Raw genomic sequence first — 16,314 nt, 5'->3', positions numbered from 1 at the left:
CCCCGCAACCACCAATCGAACGGCCACAGTTATCCTTTTTGACCAATCCTCTTTGAACGGAGGCCGAGGGACCCGGAAACCGGTGGGTTTCAGCGCGAGAGGGAGGGAGCCATTTTGGTTAAGGGCAAGGCTCCCCGTGGAATCTGCCACAGGGCGGGCAGAACAAAAGAAGGCGGCGTGCAATGAAACGGACGATGGTTTTATTCTGGGCAGAAGCTTCCCTGCGCAGGCGCACTCACCCGGAGGGCCCGACAATTCCTTGAAGTGTTAATTATAGGGCAATTATATAGGGCAATTGCAGTCAAGCAGCAGGAGTAAAGGAGCAATGCCTGCATCTCACAGCCCTGTAATTGACGGCCGTCTCTGACTTCCATCTGATTTCCTTTAGATGCCTCAATTCTTTATTAGCAGCATGTTTTTACAATAGTTTTCTGCCTTCCCACCATCTTCCTCCTCCTCATCTATCATGGTAGATTCAAATGGGTAGCCGTGCTGGTCTGAAGTAGCAGAATAAAATCAGAGTCCAGTAGGACCTTTTATTTATTTATTTTTTATTTATTTAGATTTATATACCGCCCTCCCCGAAGGCTCAGGATAGATTTATTCAAGGCGTGAGCTTTCGAGTGCCCTGAATAAATCTTTGTTGGTCTTAAAGGTGCTACTGGACTCTGGTTCTAATCATCTGTCATGTATTTTATTATCATTCAGCCAAGATGGCTTATATTTTTTGAACTGTCACGTGAATTGCTAGCCTGGTCTGCCCGACTGTAAAGAAACGTCTTTGGCCTCCTCTCTCATTTAGCGGCTGGCTTATCAGGAATCCCAAAGCTCTGGCCCCGCACATGGAGGGTTTCACCAGCTGCAATCGGGAACCGGAAGTCTTATTTTTAAAAAATCAGCCTGCCCTTTGCTAAGTACGGGGTAGCCGCTCTCGTGCCTGTCTTGTAAGCAGCTTTCAAGCTACCTTTCCCCTTTGGGGAGCGTCCTCTTCTCCGATAGGCGGGCCTCAATTGGCCAATGGGAAGCGAGATCCCGGAGGAAGGCATCTGCGCACGCGTGATCCGGAGGCAGCATGGTAAGGGGGAGAGGTGGCCGCTGCTTTTTATGGGGTCCCGGACGGGGAGTTTTTAGCCTAAGCGTGTTGCTGCTGTAGGATCGCATTGGCAGAGCTGTGCTTAGATTAATTCGGATTAACCGGGCCAGAAATACTCGGATTATGCACGCTTTGGATAATGCGCTGGGGTTTTCCGGTGCGGAAAGAGCATTAGCCAACGTGTGCCTAATGAAGGATAAAGCAAACCTCGTGGAATGGGTTGTAGAATGGGACGCTGAAGGGGGAGGCTGAATTAATGGTGGAATGGCCGTGCCTTGAAGAGAACGGTGGGTTGGTTGTTTTAGGTATGCTTTATTTGTTTGTTTATATTTTAACTTGTATATCACTGGTCTCAAGGACTCGCAGCGGTTTACAATAAAATAATAAAACAACCCAACCCATAAAACCCCCAATACATTAAAAGATGGCAATTCATTGGAGTTAACACCCCATCTCCCCTCCCCTGTCCAGCTGCATTCAGAAGCTCTTTCCTTAGGAGCGAGGGTCCTGATCTCACTAATTCTAGGGGATCCGCTGATAATAACTCAGGCATACAAAGGATTTGTGATTTTATTTTTTTTAAGTGGATGCCTTTGTGAACCTTATGTTCGGACTTGCTTGCGATTCCTGCAGGAATGTGGAATTTTATGACAGGCTGCTGTGATGGCCACAGGCGCTTTTGAAAAGGGGTTAGACAGATTTACGGGGGTGGAGACAGAGCAACTGGTAACTTACTTGCTGTGGTGCTGAAAGGGAACCTGCATGTTCAAGAGCAGTCAGACTCGGAATAGCAGTGCCATGAGCCAATGTCAGGGAAGTACCAAGGTACTTTGTGCTCTTTTGTTGGCCCTCCAGAGGAACCGGTTGGCCACTGTGAGGCTGGATGCTGGACTAGATCCAGCAGGGCTCTTCTGATGTTCTCATGAAGGCCTCGGCCTCTCTGGCCTGTTGTTGGCCCTGCAGAGGGACTGGTTGACCGCACTGTGAGACGTAATGCTGGACTTGAGGGATTATTGGTCTGATCTAGCAGAGCTGTTCTATTTCCTCCTTTCTTTGTTCCAAAATAGGGTGTCCAGAATCCATCGTGTGGCTGGGCATATTTAATTTTTTTAAATATTTAAAATATTTTTTTAAATGCCCACAGTTTTCTACTGTTCCATGTTGCTTGTTGTTTCACTCATTACTGTTAATCAAAGTTATCTGTATGGTTTCTACTTTGTTTCATATGGAACGGCCCTGAGCCTTCGGGGAGGGCGTTATATAAATATAATAAATAAAAAAAATAAAATGTATCCGGAATGTATTTTTGACCTCTGCCTAAATCCACTGAGTTGTGGATAGTGTCAGGATGTGTACTGATTGGAGAAGTATGTTTCCTGGCTCCTTAGCAGACGTTTTGGGGGAGAGTTTGTTCTATTTCCTTGGGTGTGATGTGATAGCTGAACGTCTTTGATTTATCCCAGTTGCGGAAGGGTTTGGGAAGTTCTATCCTTGTTTCTGGTTTGCCTTTCAGTTGCGCCGGGAGGCCCGCCAGCGCCGGGAATACCTTTTCCGCAAAGCCCAAGAGGAGAAACTCTTGGCCGTTGAGGAGAAAAAGGAGAAAATCAAGAAAGCGCTAGATGGTAACAAAATACTTGCTTCTAACTTTTAAAAAAATCTATATTTGTGTGTGTGTTAGGGGGGCTTTAATAACTGATGCATGCATATGGGAATTTGCAGTGGAGGAGCAGTTAGGCTCTGTGGTTCCTTCCCCGTGGAATTGATCACATCTCCAACTTTAGAAATGATAGCAGTATCATAGAACCATAGAGTTGGAAGGGGCCATACAGGCCATCTAGTCCAACCCCCTGCTCAACGCAGGATCAGCCCAAAGCATCCAAGAAAAGTGTGCATCCAATCTTTGCTTGAAGACTGCCAGTGAGGGGGAGCTCACCACCTCCTTAGGCAGCCTATTCCACTGCTGAACTACTCTGACTGTGAAAATTTTTTTCCTGATATCTAGCCTATATCGAGCCTCTTGTGGTGCAGAGTGGTAAGGCAGCCATCTGAAAGCTTTGCCCATGAGGCTGGGAGTTCAATCCCAGCAGCCGGCTCAAGGTTGACTCAGCCTTCCATCCTTCCGAGGTCGGTAAAATGAGTACCCAGCTTGCTGGGGGGTAAACGGTAATGACTGGGGAAGGCACTGGCAAACCACCCCGTATTGAGTCTGCCATGAAAACGCTAGAGGGCGTCACTCCAAGGGTCAGACATGACTCAGTGCTTGCACAGGGGATACCTTTACCTTTTTAGCCTATATCATTGTACTTGTAGTTTAAACCCATTACTGCGTGTCCTCTCCTCTGCAGCCAACAGAAACAGCATCCTGCCCTCCTCCAAGTGACAACTCTAAGTGACAATCATTCTCCCCACCAATTCTTTTTGGAAACGTGTGCAACACAGTCAAAAAGTAATACATAGGAAACTTCTGTGTTTCCCACAACTTATTGATGCTCTGGCCAGTCCGGCAGGTGCAGGGAGGCATGTGCTATTGGCTTCCAAATTGCATCTCTCTTTGCTGGCAACGCCGTCGGCATTTAAATTGTGTGTGTGTGTGTGTCTGGTTTGACCTAAGGAAACAATCTTTCCCCACCTGTAAAAAAAAATCGGCCTGTAATATTGGGCAGACTTGGGTTGCCTGGGGAGAGGTCTTTCTGTAGCCCCCTTTCTGCCTTCTGAAACACTTCTTGGCTTTTCCCTTCCAGAGAACTCCCTCATCCCCACCGAACTGCGGAAGGAGGCTCTCAGGCTTCAGAAATCCATCGAGTTTGAGGATGGGGGTGCGACGGGTGAGTAGGAAACGGACCTTGGAACGGCTTTCAAGCTTTGGACACAGCGTGGGACAGCCAATGGGAAAGGGAGTTTGGGAGTTAACAGCGGGAGGACGGAACTGGTGCAACCCACTCCCCTTCTTCCAGTGGAACTTTGCTCTGGGTCCAAAGACTTCTAGAGCAGGGGTAGTCAACCTGTGGTCCTCCAGATGTCCATGGACTGCAATTCCCATGAGCCCCTGCCAGCGTTTGCTGGCAGGGGCTCATGGGGATTGTAGTCCATGGACATCTGGAGGACCACAGGTTGACTACCCCTGCTCTAGAGGACCTGCTCTTGCACATGCAGAGCTGAGAGTGCCTGTCCCTTTGCGGGCTGGTGACCCTTGTGTTGCTATGGCAGGGGTGACCACAAACGTGGATGATGAATACCGCTGGGCAGGCGTGGAGGACCCTCGCATCATGGTGACCACCTCGCGTGACCCCAGCTCCCGCCTCAAGATGTTCGCTAAAGTACGTGGGGGCTGTTTCTTCCTTTTAGTGGGAGGCACGAGGCAACGTCTTCGGGGGGTAAGGCGTTGGGGGTCTTGAAACAACAGTGAGCCAGGGTCTAACTGGCCACTGTGTCTCCTTCATTCCACATGTTCTTTCTTTCTTTCGATCTAGGAGCTCAAACTGGTCTTCCCGGGAGCCCAGCGCATGAACCGAGGTCGGCACGAAGTCGGCGCCCTCGTCCGTGCCTGCAAGGCCAACGGAGTGACAGATCTGCTGGTGGTTCATGAGCACAGAGGGGTGCCTGGTGAGCGACCCTTTGGAGAGGGGGTGCAGCTGGGGTTTGTTCCAGGTTGATAGCAATCACCCCAGTGGGTGGCAAAGCTTCTTGAAATAGCGGATGTGGCTGAGCACGCATGGTGGTTCGGTCTTGGGAAGAGTGATGCAGCTTTCATCCCTTCCTTGGGGCAGCTCCGTGGATGGGCAACTCAGGTGCAGCCACTTACTCAGCCTGGGATTTCAGTGCTGCTTTGAGGTGGATGTACTTAGATGCCTTTACATTGAATCTCAGAGCCATCTGGCCATCTTGATCCACTCTTGACTGGCCAGGGCTGGCCAGGATCTAGGGCCTCGGTCAAGCTAATGGCCAATGTAGATGGGTGGTTGTTGTGTAGGATTAAGATCTCAGAGTCCTGGGTTCAAGTCTCCTCTGGGAGATTGCTGAGGTAGTTGCTGCTGCCTTCTTCTGCGTAGCCACCCTGGCCTTCTTTGACAGTCTGCCAGCCGTGGCCAACCCTGCGTAGCTTCTGACGAGCTCAGGAAAAGTCTCAAGAATTAAAGTGGGCCTAAGTATGCATGCTTAGGAAGGTCTTCTTGGCGCCCTTTAGATCTGTGAGTCTTTATAGTAATAGGTTACCTTTTGCAGTTTCTGCATTCTAGCTTTTAGGCTGGTGGCCATGGGTTCAAAACCTGGCTAATCTCTTATTCAAACCTGAGAGCCAGTTTGGTGTAGTGGTTAGGAGTGCGGACTTCTAATCTGGCGAGCTGGGTTTGATTCTGCGCTCCCCCACATGCAGCCAGGTGGGTGACCTTGGGCTCAACACAGCACTGATAAAACTGTTCTGACCGAGCAGGAATATCAGGGCTCTCTCAGCCTCATCTCCATCACAGGGTGTCTGTTGTGGGAGAGGAAAGGGAAGGCGAATGTAAGCCATTTTGAGACTCCTTTGGGTAGAGAAAAGCGGCATGTAAGAATCAACTGTTCTTCAGTAATATCAGGGCTCTCTCAGCCTCCCCTCCCTCACAGGGTGTCTGTTGTGGAGAGAGGAAAGGAAAGGCGAATGTAAGCCGCTTTGAGACTCCTTCGGGTAGAGAAAAGCGGCATATAAGAACCAACTCTTCTTCTTCTTCAGTAATCTCAGGGTTCTCTCAGCCTCACCCACCTCACAGGGTGTCTGTTGTGGGGAGAGGAAAGGGAAGGCGAATGTAAGCCTCTTTGAGACTCCTTCGGGTAGGAAAAAGCGGCATATAAGGACCAACTCTTCTTCTTCTCCCCCCCCCCTTTTTAACCCTTTCAGACGGCCTCATCGTCAGCCACTTGCCTTTTGGCCCCACGGCTTATTTCACCCTCTGCAACGTGGTGATGCGTCACGACATCCCGGACATCGGCACCATGTCCGAGGCCCACCCCCACCTCATCTTTCACAACCTCACCTCCCGACTCGGGCAGCGGGTAAGAGGTGCTTCGGGACTGGCTGGGAACGATGCGGAAACCGGAACAGCCAGCTTGGGTCGTCCCTTGGGGAACTCTTTCCTTTCCTTCCCCCTTTTGGTCCAGTGGTTTGAACAGCCGCTGAGAGTTTCCTTTTAAGCCTTTTTCAATATTCTGACGGTGGAGAAACCCCTGAAATATGTTTTTGGGCTTCGAGGAACGCCAGAAGCCGTGGGGTGCCCCTTCAGAGAAGTGGGTGCAGAAGGGAGATGCGGGAGCCAGCCGATCGATTGATCGCCCCGTTATCATTTCCCTTGGGGAGGAAGAGAGCAACAGGGGAGGAGGGCTGCAGTGAAGGACCGTGCCTCTGAGTTCAGCCAAAACTTGCTCTCTTCTGCTGTGTGCTGATGCCTCCCCTTATTTCTCCCCCCTCCCACCCTCTTAGGTCACCAGCATCCTCAAATACCTTTTCCCAGTACCCAAAGAAGACAGCAAGAGGGTTATCACCTTTGCCAACCAAGATGACTACCTCTCCTTTAGGTACGTGAGTCCTGGGGGCTTTCCCTGTGAGAGATTGGGCAGCGGGTGTGTGTGTGTGTCTGTCTCTTTCAGGAAAGACAGTCCAGTTGCACCCTAAAAACTAACAAAATTTGCGCCACCAGATAAGGTTTTGTGAGTCACTGCTCACTTCTGCTGATACAGACAGACTATCCGTCTGGATCTTTCTTCCAAGGAAAGACGGATCTCGCTTAATTCAGCTTTCTAGAATGATTTTATTCACAGGCTTTTTTCTACTAGGGTTGCCAACAGTTAATGGGGTGGAGATTTGGGGTGTGAAGTCTGGGGAGGGGGAGGGGATGGGGTGAGTCCTCAGCGGGTCTAATGCCATAGAGTCTGCCTTCCGAAGCTGCCATGTTCTCCCGGCGGTCTGATCTCTGTTGCCTGGTGATGATTTGTAATTCTGGGAGGTCTCCAGGTCACACCTGGAAGTTGACCACCCTAGCTCCTGCTGTGTTTGTAGGTGGATCTGTGTAAGGCTGGAAGGGTCTGTTTTATACATTTGGCAGAACCTTGTGTCAAATCTGCCGGCAATCGCCTTTGGAATTCTGAGAAGGGGTGGTGGTTGCCATCCCAAAATGGCTGCTGGAGGAGGCGGAGCCAAACCCAAAATGGATGCCTCCAGAGGCAGAGCAAAATGGAATACAACCCCTCCCCCTTCCTTGCATCTACTGGGAAGATAGGAAATCCTGAAGGGGGAAAGGGAAACCCACACTGACTTTGGAAAGCCCTGTTGCTTATCTTTTCTCCTCACCCTTTTTTTGGAAGGAGGGAAACCAACAACCAACAATCAGTCCTACCTCACAGTGCTGCCCCCTTTTGGAAAAGTTTAGTGGCTGAGATTATGCCCATGGGTGCCTTGTTGGGGAAGCCTGGAGTATTCGCTAGCTAGGAACCTCAAATCACACGTTCCTATTTTTACTGCTACCAGGAGTATAGTGGTTGGAAGAGGCGGCACTTGGCCCCATTCTAGCTAGGAGGGGCAGGCTGGGATTGGGCCGAACTCTTAACCTACTGCAGCCTTGGGGATGCTACATTGTAAAGCCGTGTGCTGGGCTCAAATGGCAGGGATCACAGCAGCTGGAAGGGAAGGAGGGCAGGAGGAAACGGGGCCAGTTGGAGACCTAGCGGCATCCCAGTTTGGTCTCATGGCCTCTCCTGACGCCCGCTGAAAGTGCGAACTCTTTCCCCCGGACAGGCACCATGTCTACAAGAAGACGGATCACCGGAACGTGGAGCTCACCGAAGTTGGGCCGAGGTTCGAAATGAAACGTGAGTGGCGTCCTTGAGGATGTGAAATCATCAAGTCCCGAGTTCAAGGAATTCAGTGTGCAAGCTGCCATTTCCCCATCCTCGCGGCCTCAGCCTTACTAGCTACAGAGTGCTTTAGGGCAGGGGTTGTCAACCTGTCGTCCTCCAGATGTCCATGGACTACAATTCCCATGAGCTCCTGCCAGCATTTGCTGGCAGGGGCTCATGGGAATTGTAGTCCATGGACATCTGGAGGACCACAGGTTGACTACCCCTGCTTTAGAGGGCCAGTTGTAAGGATTACTGAGGCCAGACAGCCAGTGTAGTGCTTAAGGGTATCAGACTGGAATCTGGGAGACCCAGGTTCGAATTCCAGCGCTGCCATAGAAGCACTAAGCCTCTCAATCCCAGAGCCAGAAGGCAACCTCAGGGGAAGGCCCTGTCGTTGGCTGCCTAGAGAGCTGGTTGGCCATTGTCGGAAGCAGGATGTTTGCCTAGATGCACCGTTGGTCTGATCCAGCAGGGCTTTTCTTACGTTCTAAGGAGAGGAAGGCCTCGGCCTTCATGCCCTGTTGTTGACTCTCCAGAGAAACTAGTTGGCTACTGTGTGAGACAGGTTGCTGGACTGGATGGACCACTGGTCTGATCCAGCAGGGCTCTTCTGATGATCTTGCAGGGTGACCTGGAGCCTGTCCCACACCCTCAGGCGATCCTACCTCACAGGGTTGTGGTCAGGATAAAATGGAGGAGATAATGACCTCAGCCAGCCTCAGGCCCCTATTATTTATTTATTATATTTCTATTCCGCCCTTCTATGATGGCTTGGGGTGGGTTACGTTGATGACACACATACAACTTAAATATACACGGTAGGAATTTAGGGAACCTTAAATATTCCAAACATTAAAGCTAATTTCCTCTAGGCCGCCTCCTCCTGGATATATTATATGCCCTCAGAGAGGTCAGTCAAAAGGAGAGGGATTTTGGACAGGGAGGCCAGCGGGTTTTTAAGGGCATTTCAGGGCTTCAGAAGGCAGGGTAGAAAGGAAGTACTTAAATAAAAAGACCCGGAGGATTTATTTTCCTCACAGAAAAAAGTAGGGAGAAAAAAATTAAGATGGCTTTAGTACAGCCGGTCACAACTGTAGAAGAAATTCAGAACCGAAGCCTCACTTTTGCCTTTCTGGATGTGAAAACCCAATCCCCTCATGTCAAAGCTGTGTCTGGGTAAATTTAACTCAGTATTTTTTTTTTTAAAGCACCCTCTGTGCACAGGAAACCTGAGGCCTTTCCCGCTCAGAACTATTTATTTTTAATGTGGAAGAATTCCCTCTGTCAGTGTTGGGCCAAAATCCTCCCAAAATTAAAAGAGTAATTTAAATGATTGGCTCTTCAGAAGTCTATGGACTACATTTCCCATGAGCCCCTGCCAGCACATGCTGGCAGGGGCTTATGGGAATTGTAGTCCACGGGCAACTTAAAAGCCACAGAGTTCTGAAGCTAAGCAGGGTTGGCCCTGGTTAGGATTTGGATGGGAGACCTCTGTGGAACATGACTGTCCTGACGTGGAGGCCGACAGTGGCAAAAATGCCTCTACTTATCTCTCTGTCTTGGCAACCCTGTGAGGGTTACGGCTGGGTGGAATTTGACGATGAATTTCACCGGACGAATATGCCAGCTCGTTCCATCCACGGAACAAAATTTGGGTCCAGCAGTACCTTTAAGACCAACCAAGTTTTATTCTAGGCGTAAACGTTCGCGTGCAAACGCACCTCTTCAGATACGGTGAAATTCAGAGCCGGAATCAGTTTAGCTGTATTTGAAGAGTGTTTGCACACGACAGCTTGCACCTGGAATGGAACTTCATTGGGTCTTCAAGGTGCTGCTGGACTCCAAATCTGTTCTGCTTCAGACCACCATGGCCACCCAGCTGGATCTGTCTTGCCGGACTGATGTGTGATGTTTCCATTGAGAAGAACCGGACCGCGGTCTAAATGTTCCCTCTCTGATTGCAGTGTATATGATCAAACTGGGAACTCTGGAGCAGGAGAGCACGGCTGACGTGGAATGGCGCTGGCATCCGTACACCCACACGGCCAAGAAGCGGAAATTCCTCAGCGTGGAGTAGCCCTGGCCTCTTTTCCCTCTGCCCACACCTAATTTCTCTGCCGGCTGCATATTGGACTCGAAAGGAGACTGAGTGCTTGGATAGAGAACTCTTTCTGCCCCTCTAGGACGGAAAAATCTCCACGGTTCCTTCAGCCGGTGGTTCTGGGTCTCTCCATTTCTTGACGTGGATGATCGGCTTGCTTCTTCCTTCAGAGGGGTGCCTGCTATCTTAGGGCTGCACCTCCCTGGTCAGCTTTTGAATTCGGCACCTGTCAGTAGGGCCTACGGGGCAACCAGCTTTCCAGACCACCAGCGGGGGACTGGGGGTGGGGGCAGCTTCGCATCGGTAACAAAAGAGGCTCTTTTTACAACCCTCCCTCCAAAATCCTTAGATATGCTTCAACTTGAACAAGAGCTCCAGGGATTGGGGTAGGGGGGGATATTTGAAAGAAGTTTCGGAGATGGTGATACAGGGCAGAGGCCACTTCACCTTTACTCCCGCAATTCTGTCAAGGAGAACACTTTTGCGATAATAAAACAGATGGTCTCTCACGTCTCAGTTCTGATTCTGATCCTGTTTTCTTGGGAGTGTCTCTCAGTTCTGTGGTCACGGAAAGTATCTGTCATGGGAAGGATCTGAGGTGGGGGAATCACAGAATCATAGAGTTGGAAGGGGCCACACAGGCCATCTAGTCCAACCCCCTGCTCAACGCAGGATCAGCTCAAAGCATAGAATCATAGAGTTGGAAGGGGCCATACAAGCCATCTAGTCCAACCCCCTGCTCAACGCAGGATTAGCCCTAAGCATCCTAAAGCAAAGCAGGACCAGCCCAAAGCATCCTAAAGGGTAGAAGCCTGCTAGAATTCTGCAGAGTGCCAGTAAATTCTGGAGGATACGGGGTGGGTTAGGGAAGCCTTTCTTAATTTTTGTACCATTGAGAAACCCCTGAAAACAGCCTTCAGGCTTCGAGAAACCCCAGAAGGGGCACGATTGAGCAGAATATGGCTGGGATGCATAGCCGTGGACACGCCCACCTAAGGCCCCTCCCCTTCCCACCCCCTCCAGGACCCTCATTGGCCATTTTGGGAGGGGTGGGTAGGTCAACGTGACCCTATATGGTCCTATCACCCGATGTATGTTTTAACAAATTTTAAAAATATATCAAAATATTAACTTCCACTCATTCGGCAAACCCCTCCTGGGTTGTCAAGAAACACAAGGATTTTGCAAAACCCTGGTTGAGAAATCCCGGGCTAAGGGAAGGGGAGGGGAGTTCTGATGTAGAAAAATGCACACACTGGAGGGTCTCTTGTGGGTGACACAAAAGGTTTGCTTTTCAGTAAGTCAGCCCACACCTCTGCGATGTGGGGAGGGTGACCCGGCTTGCCCTGACGGAATTGCCAACGTTCCGCAGGGCCTGGAAAACGGAGCTGTTCCGCCAGACGTCTGGTTGAGGCCGAGTCAGGAAGATTTTGGTTGAGGCCGAGCCAGAACTGTGTGCAGTTCTGGAGGCCTCACTTCAAGAAGGACGTAGATAAAATTGAAAGGGTACAGAGGAGATCGACGAAGATGATCTGGGGCCAAGGGACCAAGCCCTATGAAGATAGGTTGAGGGACTTGGGAATGTTCAGCCTGGAGAAAAGGAGGTTGAGAGGGGACATGATAGCCCTCTTTAAGTATTTGAAAGGTTGTCACTTGGAGGAGGGCAGGATGCTGTTTCTGTTGGCTGCAGAGGAGAGGACACGCAGTAATGGGTTTAAACTTCAAGTACAACGATATAGGCTAGATATCAGGGGAAAAAATGTTCACAGTCAGAGTAGTTCAGCAGTGGAATAGGCTGCCTAAGGAGGTGGTGAGCTCCCCCTCACTGGCAGTCTTCAAGCAAAGGTTGGATACACACTTTTCTTGGATGCTTTAGGATACTTAGGGCTGATCCTGCGTTGAGCAGGGGGTTGGACTAGATGGCCTGTGTGGCCCCTTCCAACTCTATGATTCTGTGATTCTAAGATTTGCTCCCTCTTCACACGGGCCTATGGAAAAGTAGTTATTATTTCAATTTATTGCCCGCCACTCTGTGGCGGGTTACAAAAGTCTTCAGTAAAATCCCCAATAAACTCCCATTAAAACCCCAGACGTAAAACACACAGGTCCATAATCACAAATCAAGGAAAGATGCGGCGGAAAAACAATTCAAACCACAATCCTATGCCCCACCCCACTAGAAATCACATAGAGGGAGGAGGGGAAAGGGGGAAAATGGAACCCACAGCTGCTATACACATTACACTATCCTGGAAGGGGAGGGCATACAGATCCTTCTTGCGCTGGCCTCAACCATAGACCTGGTGGAAGAGCTCCGTTTTTCAGGCCCTGTGGAAGGCCGGAAGCTCCCGCAGGGCCCGCAGCTTTGACTAGATGGCCTCTAGTGCCCCTCTTCCCACTCCAGGATTCTAGGAAAGGCTGGCAGTCGAATGCAGAGAAGAGGTAGGCATCCTCGTGCAGCAAGGAGCCTATTCAGACTGATTAAAATAAATGTGTTTAATTGGAGGCACAGAACGGGCATTTCCAGTTATCGGATTTGAAGTTGCCGGCTAAAATAGTCAGGGGTCATTGTGTACTTTAACCCCCCCCCCCAGCCCAAACCACTCAAGACCTGCTAAAGTGGGATAGGCTGTCCCCCTTCTATCACACACCCCTCCCCCGAGTTGGGAAGAAGAATCCAGATTCCTTGGCTGAAGAATTCCCCGTTTCACACTGCTGGCTTTCCTCCTTTCCAGCTGCTGAATCTACTGAAGCGTCGGCAGTGGCTGCAGTCCGGCATGTGTGAGACCCCAGGCCGTTGGTTGACGGTGCATCTGTTCCCTCGCATGGGAGCAAACATGGCGGCAGTCCAGTCTGCTGTATTTCAGCTCCGCAGCAGAAACAGCGTCCGTCTTTCCTCCCTTCTGAGTGCTGCTTATACCCGGGTCCACTCGGCAGGGGGGTCCCTCGGTCCCTTCGGTTTTCCAATGCGGAAGTTAAACCCTGGGCCGGGGAGAGAAGAGAGACAGAGCGACATGTTATTTTGGGTGTTTGTTGTGTGGCCAGGAGACCAGAGGCCTGTCTGGCAGCCGGGCAAGGGACGTTCGGAGTGGCTTGCCATTTCCTGCCTCTGTATCATGACCCCTAGTGTTCCTTATTTATTATTATATTTATATACCACCCTCCCCGAGGGCTCAGGGCGGTTTACAGAAAACCGGGAAGGATACAATTAACACATGGTAACAGGTAACAGTTATAGCAGTAATATTATAACAATAATAACAAGATCGTAACAATAACACCATAAAATAGTCCCTTGGAGGAACTACCACCCAAATCCTTGGAGGTCTCCCATCCAACTACTAGTTGGCGTCAGCCCTGCTTAACTTCTGACGGGATCCGGCTTGCCTGGGCTATCTGGATGAGGGCAGAGTTAGATGGCTTCCCACACTCTTCCTTGCCACGAAAAATGCAATGAATTCTGGTAACCGAAACGAAGAGCAGAGAGGTTGCCCTGTCAATTTACCAGCTCCTCTCCATGGGAGTGATTCCCATGAATGCCCTCTTCCTATTGTGATGCTGGATGAGGGGAGGGGCTGTGGCTCAGTGGAAGAGCCTCTGCCTGGCATGCGGAAGGTCGAGGGTTCAATCCCTGCCCTCTGCAGCCAGTCAGAGTAGGCAGCTCTGACTTTGGCGGAATGAGAGGTTGTTTCAGTAGAAGACAGTTTCATGTGCCTAGATCAGGGGTGGCCAAATGGTGACTCTCCAGATGTCCATGGACTACAATTCTCATGAGCCCCTGCCAATAGGAAACCACAACTTCGTGTGCCTAGATCAGGGGTGGCCAAATGGTGGCTCTCCAGATGTCCTTGGACTACAATTCCCATGAGCCCCTGCCACTAGGAACCCACAGCTTTGTGTGCCTACATCAGGGGTGGCCAAATGGTGGATCTCCAGATATCCATGGACTACAATTCCCATGAGCCCCTGCCACTAGGAAACCACAGCTTCATGTGCCTACATCAGGGGTGGCCAAATGGTGGCTCTCCAGATGTCCATGGACTACAATTCCCATGAGCCCCTGCCAATAGGAAACCACAACTTCGTGTGCCTAGATCAGGGGTGGCCAAATGGTGGCTCTCCAGATGTCCTTGGACTACAATTCTCATGAGCCCCTGCCAATAGGAAACCACAACTTCGTGTGCCTAGATCAGGGGTGGCCAAATGGTGGCTCTCCAGATGTCCTTGGACTACAATTCCCATGAGCCCCTGCCACTAGGAACCCACAGCTTTGTGTGCCTACATCAGGGGTGGCCAAATGGTGGATCTCCAGATATCCATGGACTACAATTCCCATGAGCCCCTGCCACTAGGAAACCACAGCTTCATGTGCCTACATCAGGGGTGGCCAAATGGTGGCTCTCCAGATGTCCATGGACTACAATTCCCATGAGCCCCTGCCAATAGGAAACCACAACTTCGTGTGCCTAGATCAGGGGTGGCCAAATGGTGGCTCTCCAGATGTCCTTGGACTACAATTCTCATGAGCCCCTGCCAATAGGAAACCACAACTTCGTGTGCCTAGATCAGGGGTGGCCAAATGGTGGCTCTCCAGATGTCCTTGGACTACAATTCCCATGAGCCCCTGCCACTAGGAACCCACAGCTTTGTGTGCCTACATCAGGGGTGGCCAAATGGTGGATCTCCAGATATCCATGGACTACAATTCCCATGAGCCCCTGCCACTAGGAAACCACAGCTTCATGTGCCTACATCAGGGGTGGCCAAATGGTGGCTCTCCAGATGTCCATGGACTACAATTCCCATGAGCCCCTGCCACTAGGAACCCACAGCTTTGTGTGCCTACATCAGGGGTGGCCAAATGGTGGATCTCCAGATATCCATGGACTACAATTCCCATGAGCCCCTGCCACTAGGAAACCACAGCTTTGTGTGCCTACATCAGGGGTGGCCAAATGGTGGATCTCCAGATGTCCATGGACTACAATTCCCATGAGCCCCTGCCACTAGGAACCCACAGCTTTGTGTGCCTACATCAGGGGTGGCCAAATGGTGGATCTCCAGATGCCCATGGACTACAATTCCCACGAGCCTCTGCCACTAGGAAACCACGTCTTTCAGTGGGCAAGACCTTAGCGAGGTGGTTAAATATAAGACATTGGGAGGTCATTAAGTCATAGGGTTCACCATAAGCTGGAAGTGACTGGCACATAAAATATATCAATTTCTTTTTGCATATGGCCATCTCATGGACCAATCACCTAAAAGCTGTAGATCAGGGGTGGCCAGACTGACCCTACATGCGGGCAGGGGCTCATGGGAATGGTAGCCGATGGACCTCTGGAGAGACCCAGTTTGGCCACCCCTGCTGTAGCTCAAGACGGACAGCCATGTCCGTCTGTCTTCGGCAGAAGAAAACAGCAAGGGTCCAGCTGCACCTTAATGATGAACCACAATTGTGGCAGGGGAGGTGCTTCCGGGGGTTCTCACCATTTTATACTCATGACAACCCTATGAGGCGGGCCTGTATGGGAGAGGGTAATGGGCCCAGCAGGTTTTAGTGTGGGGGTTTGAAGCCAGGGATATGCTGCTGACCCTCTGGCTGCTCCCTGGATTATGACAGGAAGAGAAAACGTGCAGGAAAGCTCCTCCCCTGCCACAAATTTGCTCCGTTTTTAAGGCGCTGCTGGACTCTTGCCCTCTTCTACTGCTAAAAGCGGCAGTCAAGAGTAAAGATTACAGCCTTGTACCAGCTGGTTTACCCATGTCACCCATGCAGCATGTGCTATGGGCCCCGCCTTTCCAGGGTCCCCGCATGATGCCTTCCCCCCCATGGATCAGGGCCCTAGCCTCTCTCCCCCTCCCCTTCTCCCTCTAAGGACACTTGGAGTGACACCCCTTTCCACTGTAGGGGGTTCCTCTGCTCCCAATCTGGCTGCTCCCACCATGACTGTAGTCTGCTAGGGCCCCACAAACCCTTAAACTTCTCCTACTCTGTACAAAGTCCATGCATGCACACAAATCCCCCACTGATCTCTAAGGCCAAACTCTGATGCATCCTCCTCCTCTCCCGCGCAAATATCTGCCAGCTCCATGGGGGTCTTCAGCTACGGCCACGCCCTTTACTCACCCATGGGATTGGCAGCAGACCCGACGGTGCCCGGCAGGCTCCGGGAAACAGGATCGCCTAAATCTTCATATGTTTGTGGAGGGATGTTCCGGGCTGGCGTCGGAGCTGTTGTAAAACAAGGGG

The 16,314-nt window shown here is 50.8% G+C and overlaps 2 protein-coding genes across 2 annotated transcripts in view; one reads left to right on the top strand and one right to left on the bottom strand.

Annotated features, from left to right (window-relative positions):
* Positions 1 to 999: 999 nt before the first annotated feature.
* Positions 1,000 to 10,577, top strand: IMP4 (IMP U3 small nucleolar ribonucleoprotein 4). Its single transcript, XM_077329383.1, has 9 exons — positions 1,000 to 1,075; positions 2,607 to 2,715; positions 3,835 to 3,918; positions 4,301 to 4,410; positions 4,564 to 4,696; positions 5,967 to 6,121; positions 6,546 to 6,640; positions 7,857 to 7,930; positions 9,925 to 10,577. Exons 1-9 carry the CDS (start codon positions 1,073 to 1,075, stop codon positions 10,035 to 10,037), a joined length of 876 nt encoding a protein of 291 aa, XP_077185498.1. The 5' UTR covers positions 1,000 to 1,072; the 3' UTR covers positions 10,038 to 10,577.
* Positions 10,578 to 12,063: 1,486 nt separating this feature from the next.
* Positions 12,064 to 16,314, bottom strand: part of PTPN18 (protein tyrosine phosphatase non-receptor type 18) — a 59,931-nt gene continuing 55,680 nt past the window's right edge. The window contains exons 16-17 of the mRNA XM_077329382.1: positions 16,192 to 16,296; positions 12,064 to 13,043 (exon numbers count right to left, since the gene is read on the bottom strand). Coding sequence (XP_077185497.1) covers positions 12,976 to 13,043; positions 16,192 to 16,296 — 173 coding nt within the window. The 3' untranslated portion in view covers positions 12,064 to 12,975. The remainder of the gene's footprint in view (positions 13,044 to 16,191; positions 16,297 to 16,314) is intronic.

Source organism: Paroedura picta, chromosome 3 (genome assembly GCF_049243985.1).
Source record: "Paroedura picta isolate Pp20150507F chromosome 3, Ppicta_v3.0, whole genome shotgun sequence".
Classification (NCBI taxonomy): Eukaryota; Metazoa; Chordata; class Lepidosauria; order Squamata; family Gekkonidae; genus Paroedura; species Paroedura picta.
The sequence above is the reverse complement of the archived record's forward strand: the minus strand, read 5'-3'. Positions and strand labels throughout refer to the sequence as shown.

Excerpts from the sequence above, each read along its gene's own strand:
- IMP4 (XM_077329383.1), top strand. Across the intron at positions 6,122-6,545 it reads CCTCCCGACTCGGGCAGCGG|GTCACCAGCATCCTCAAATA; the intron begins GTAAGAGGTGCT and ends CCACCCTCTTAG. Across the intron at positions 7,931-9,924 it reads GCCGAGGTTCGAAATGAAAC|TGTATATGATCAAACTGGGA; the intron begins GTGAGTGGCGTC and ends CTCTGATTGCAG.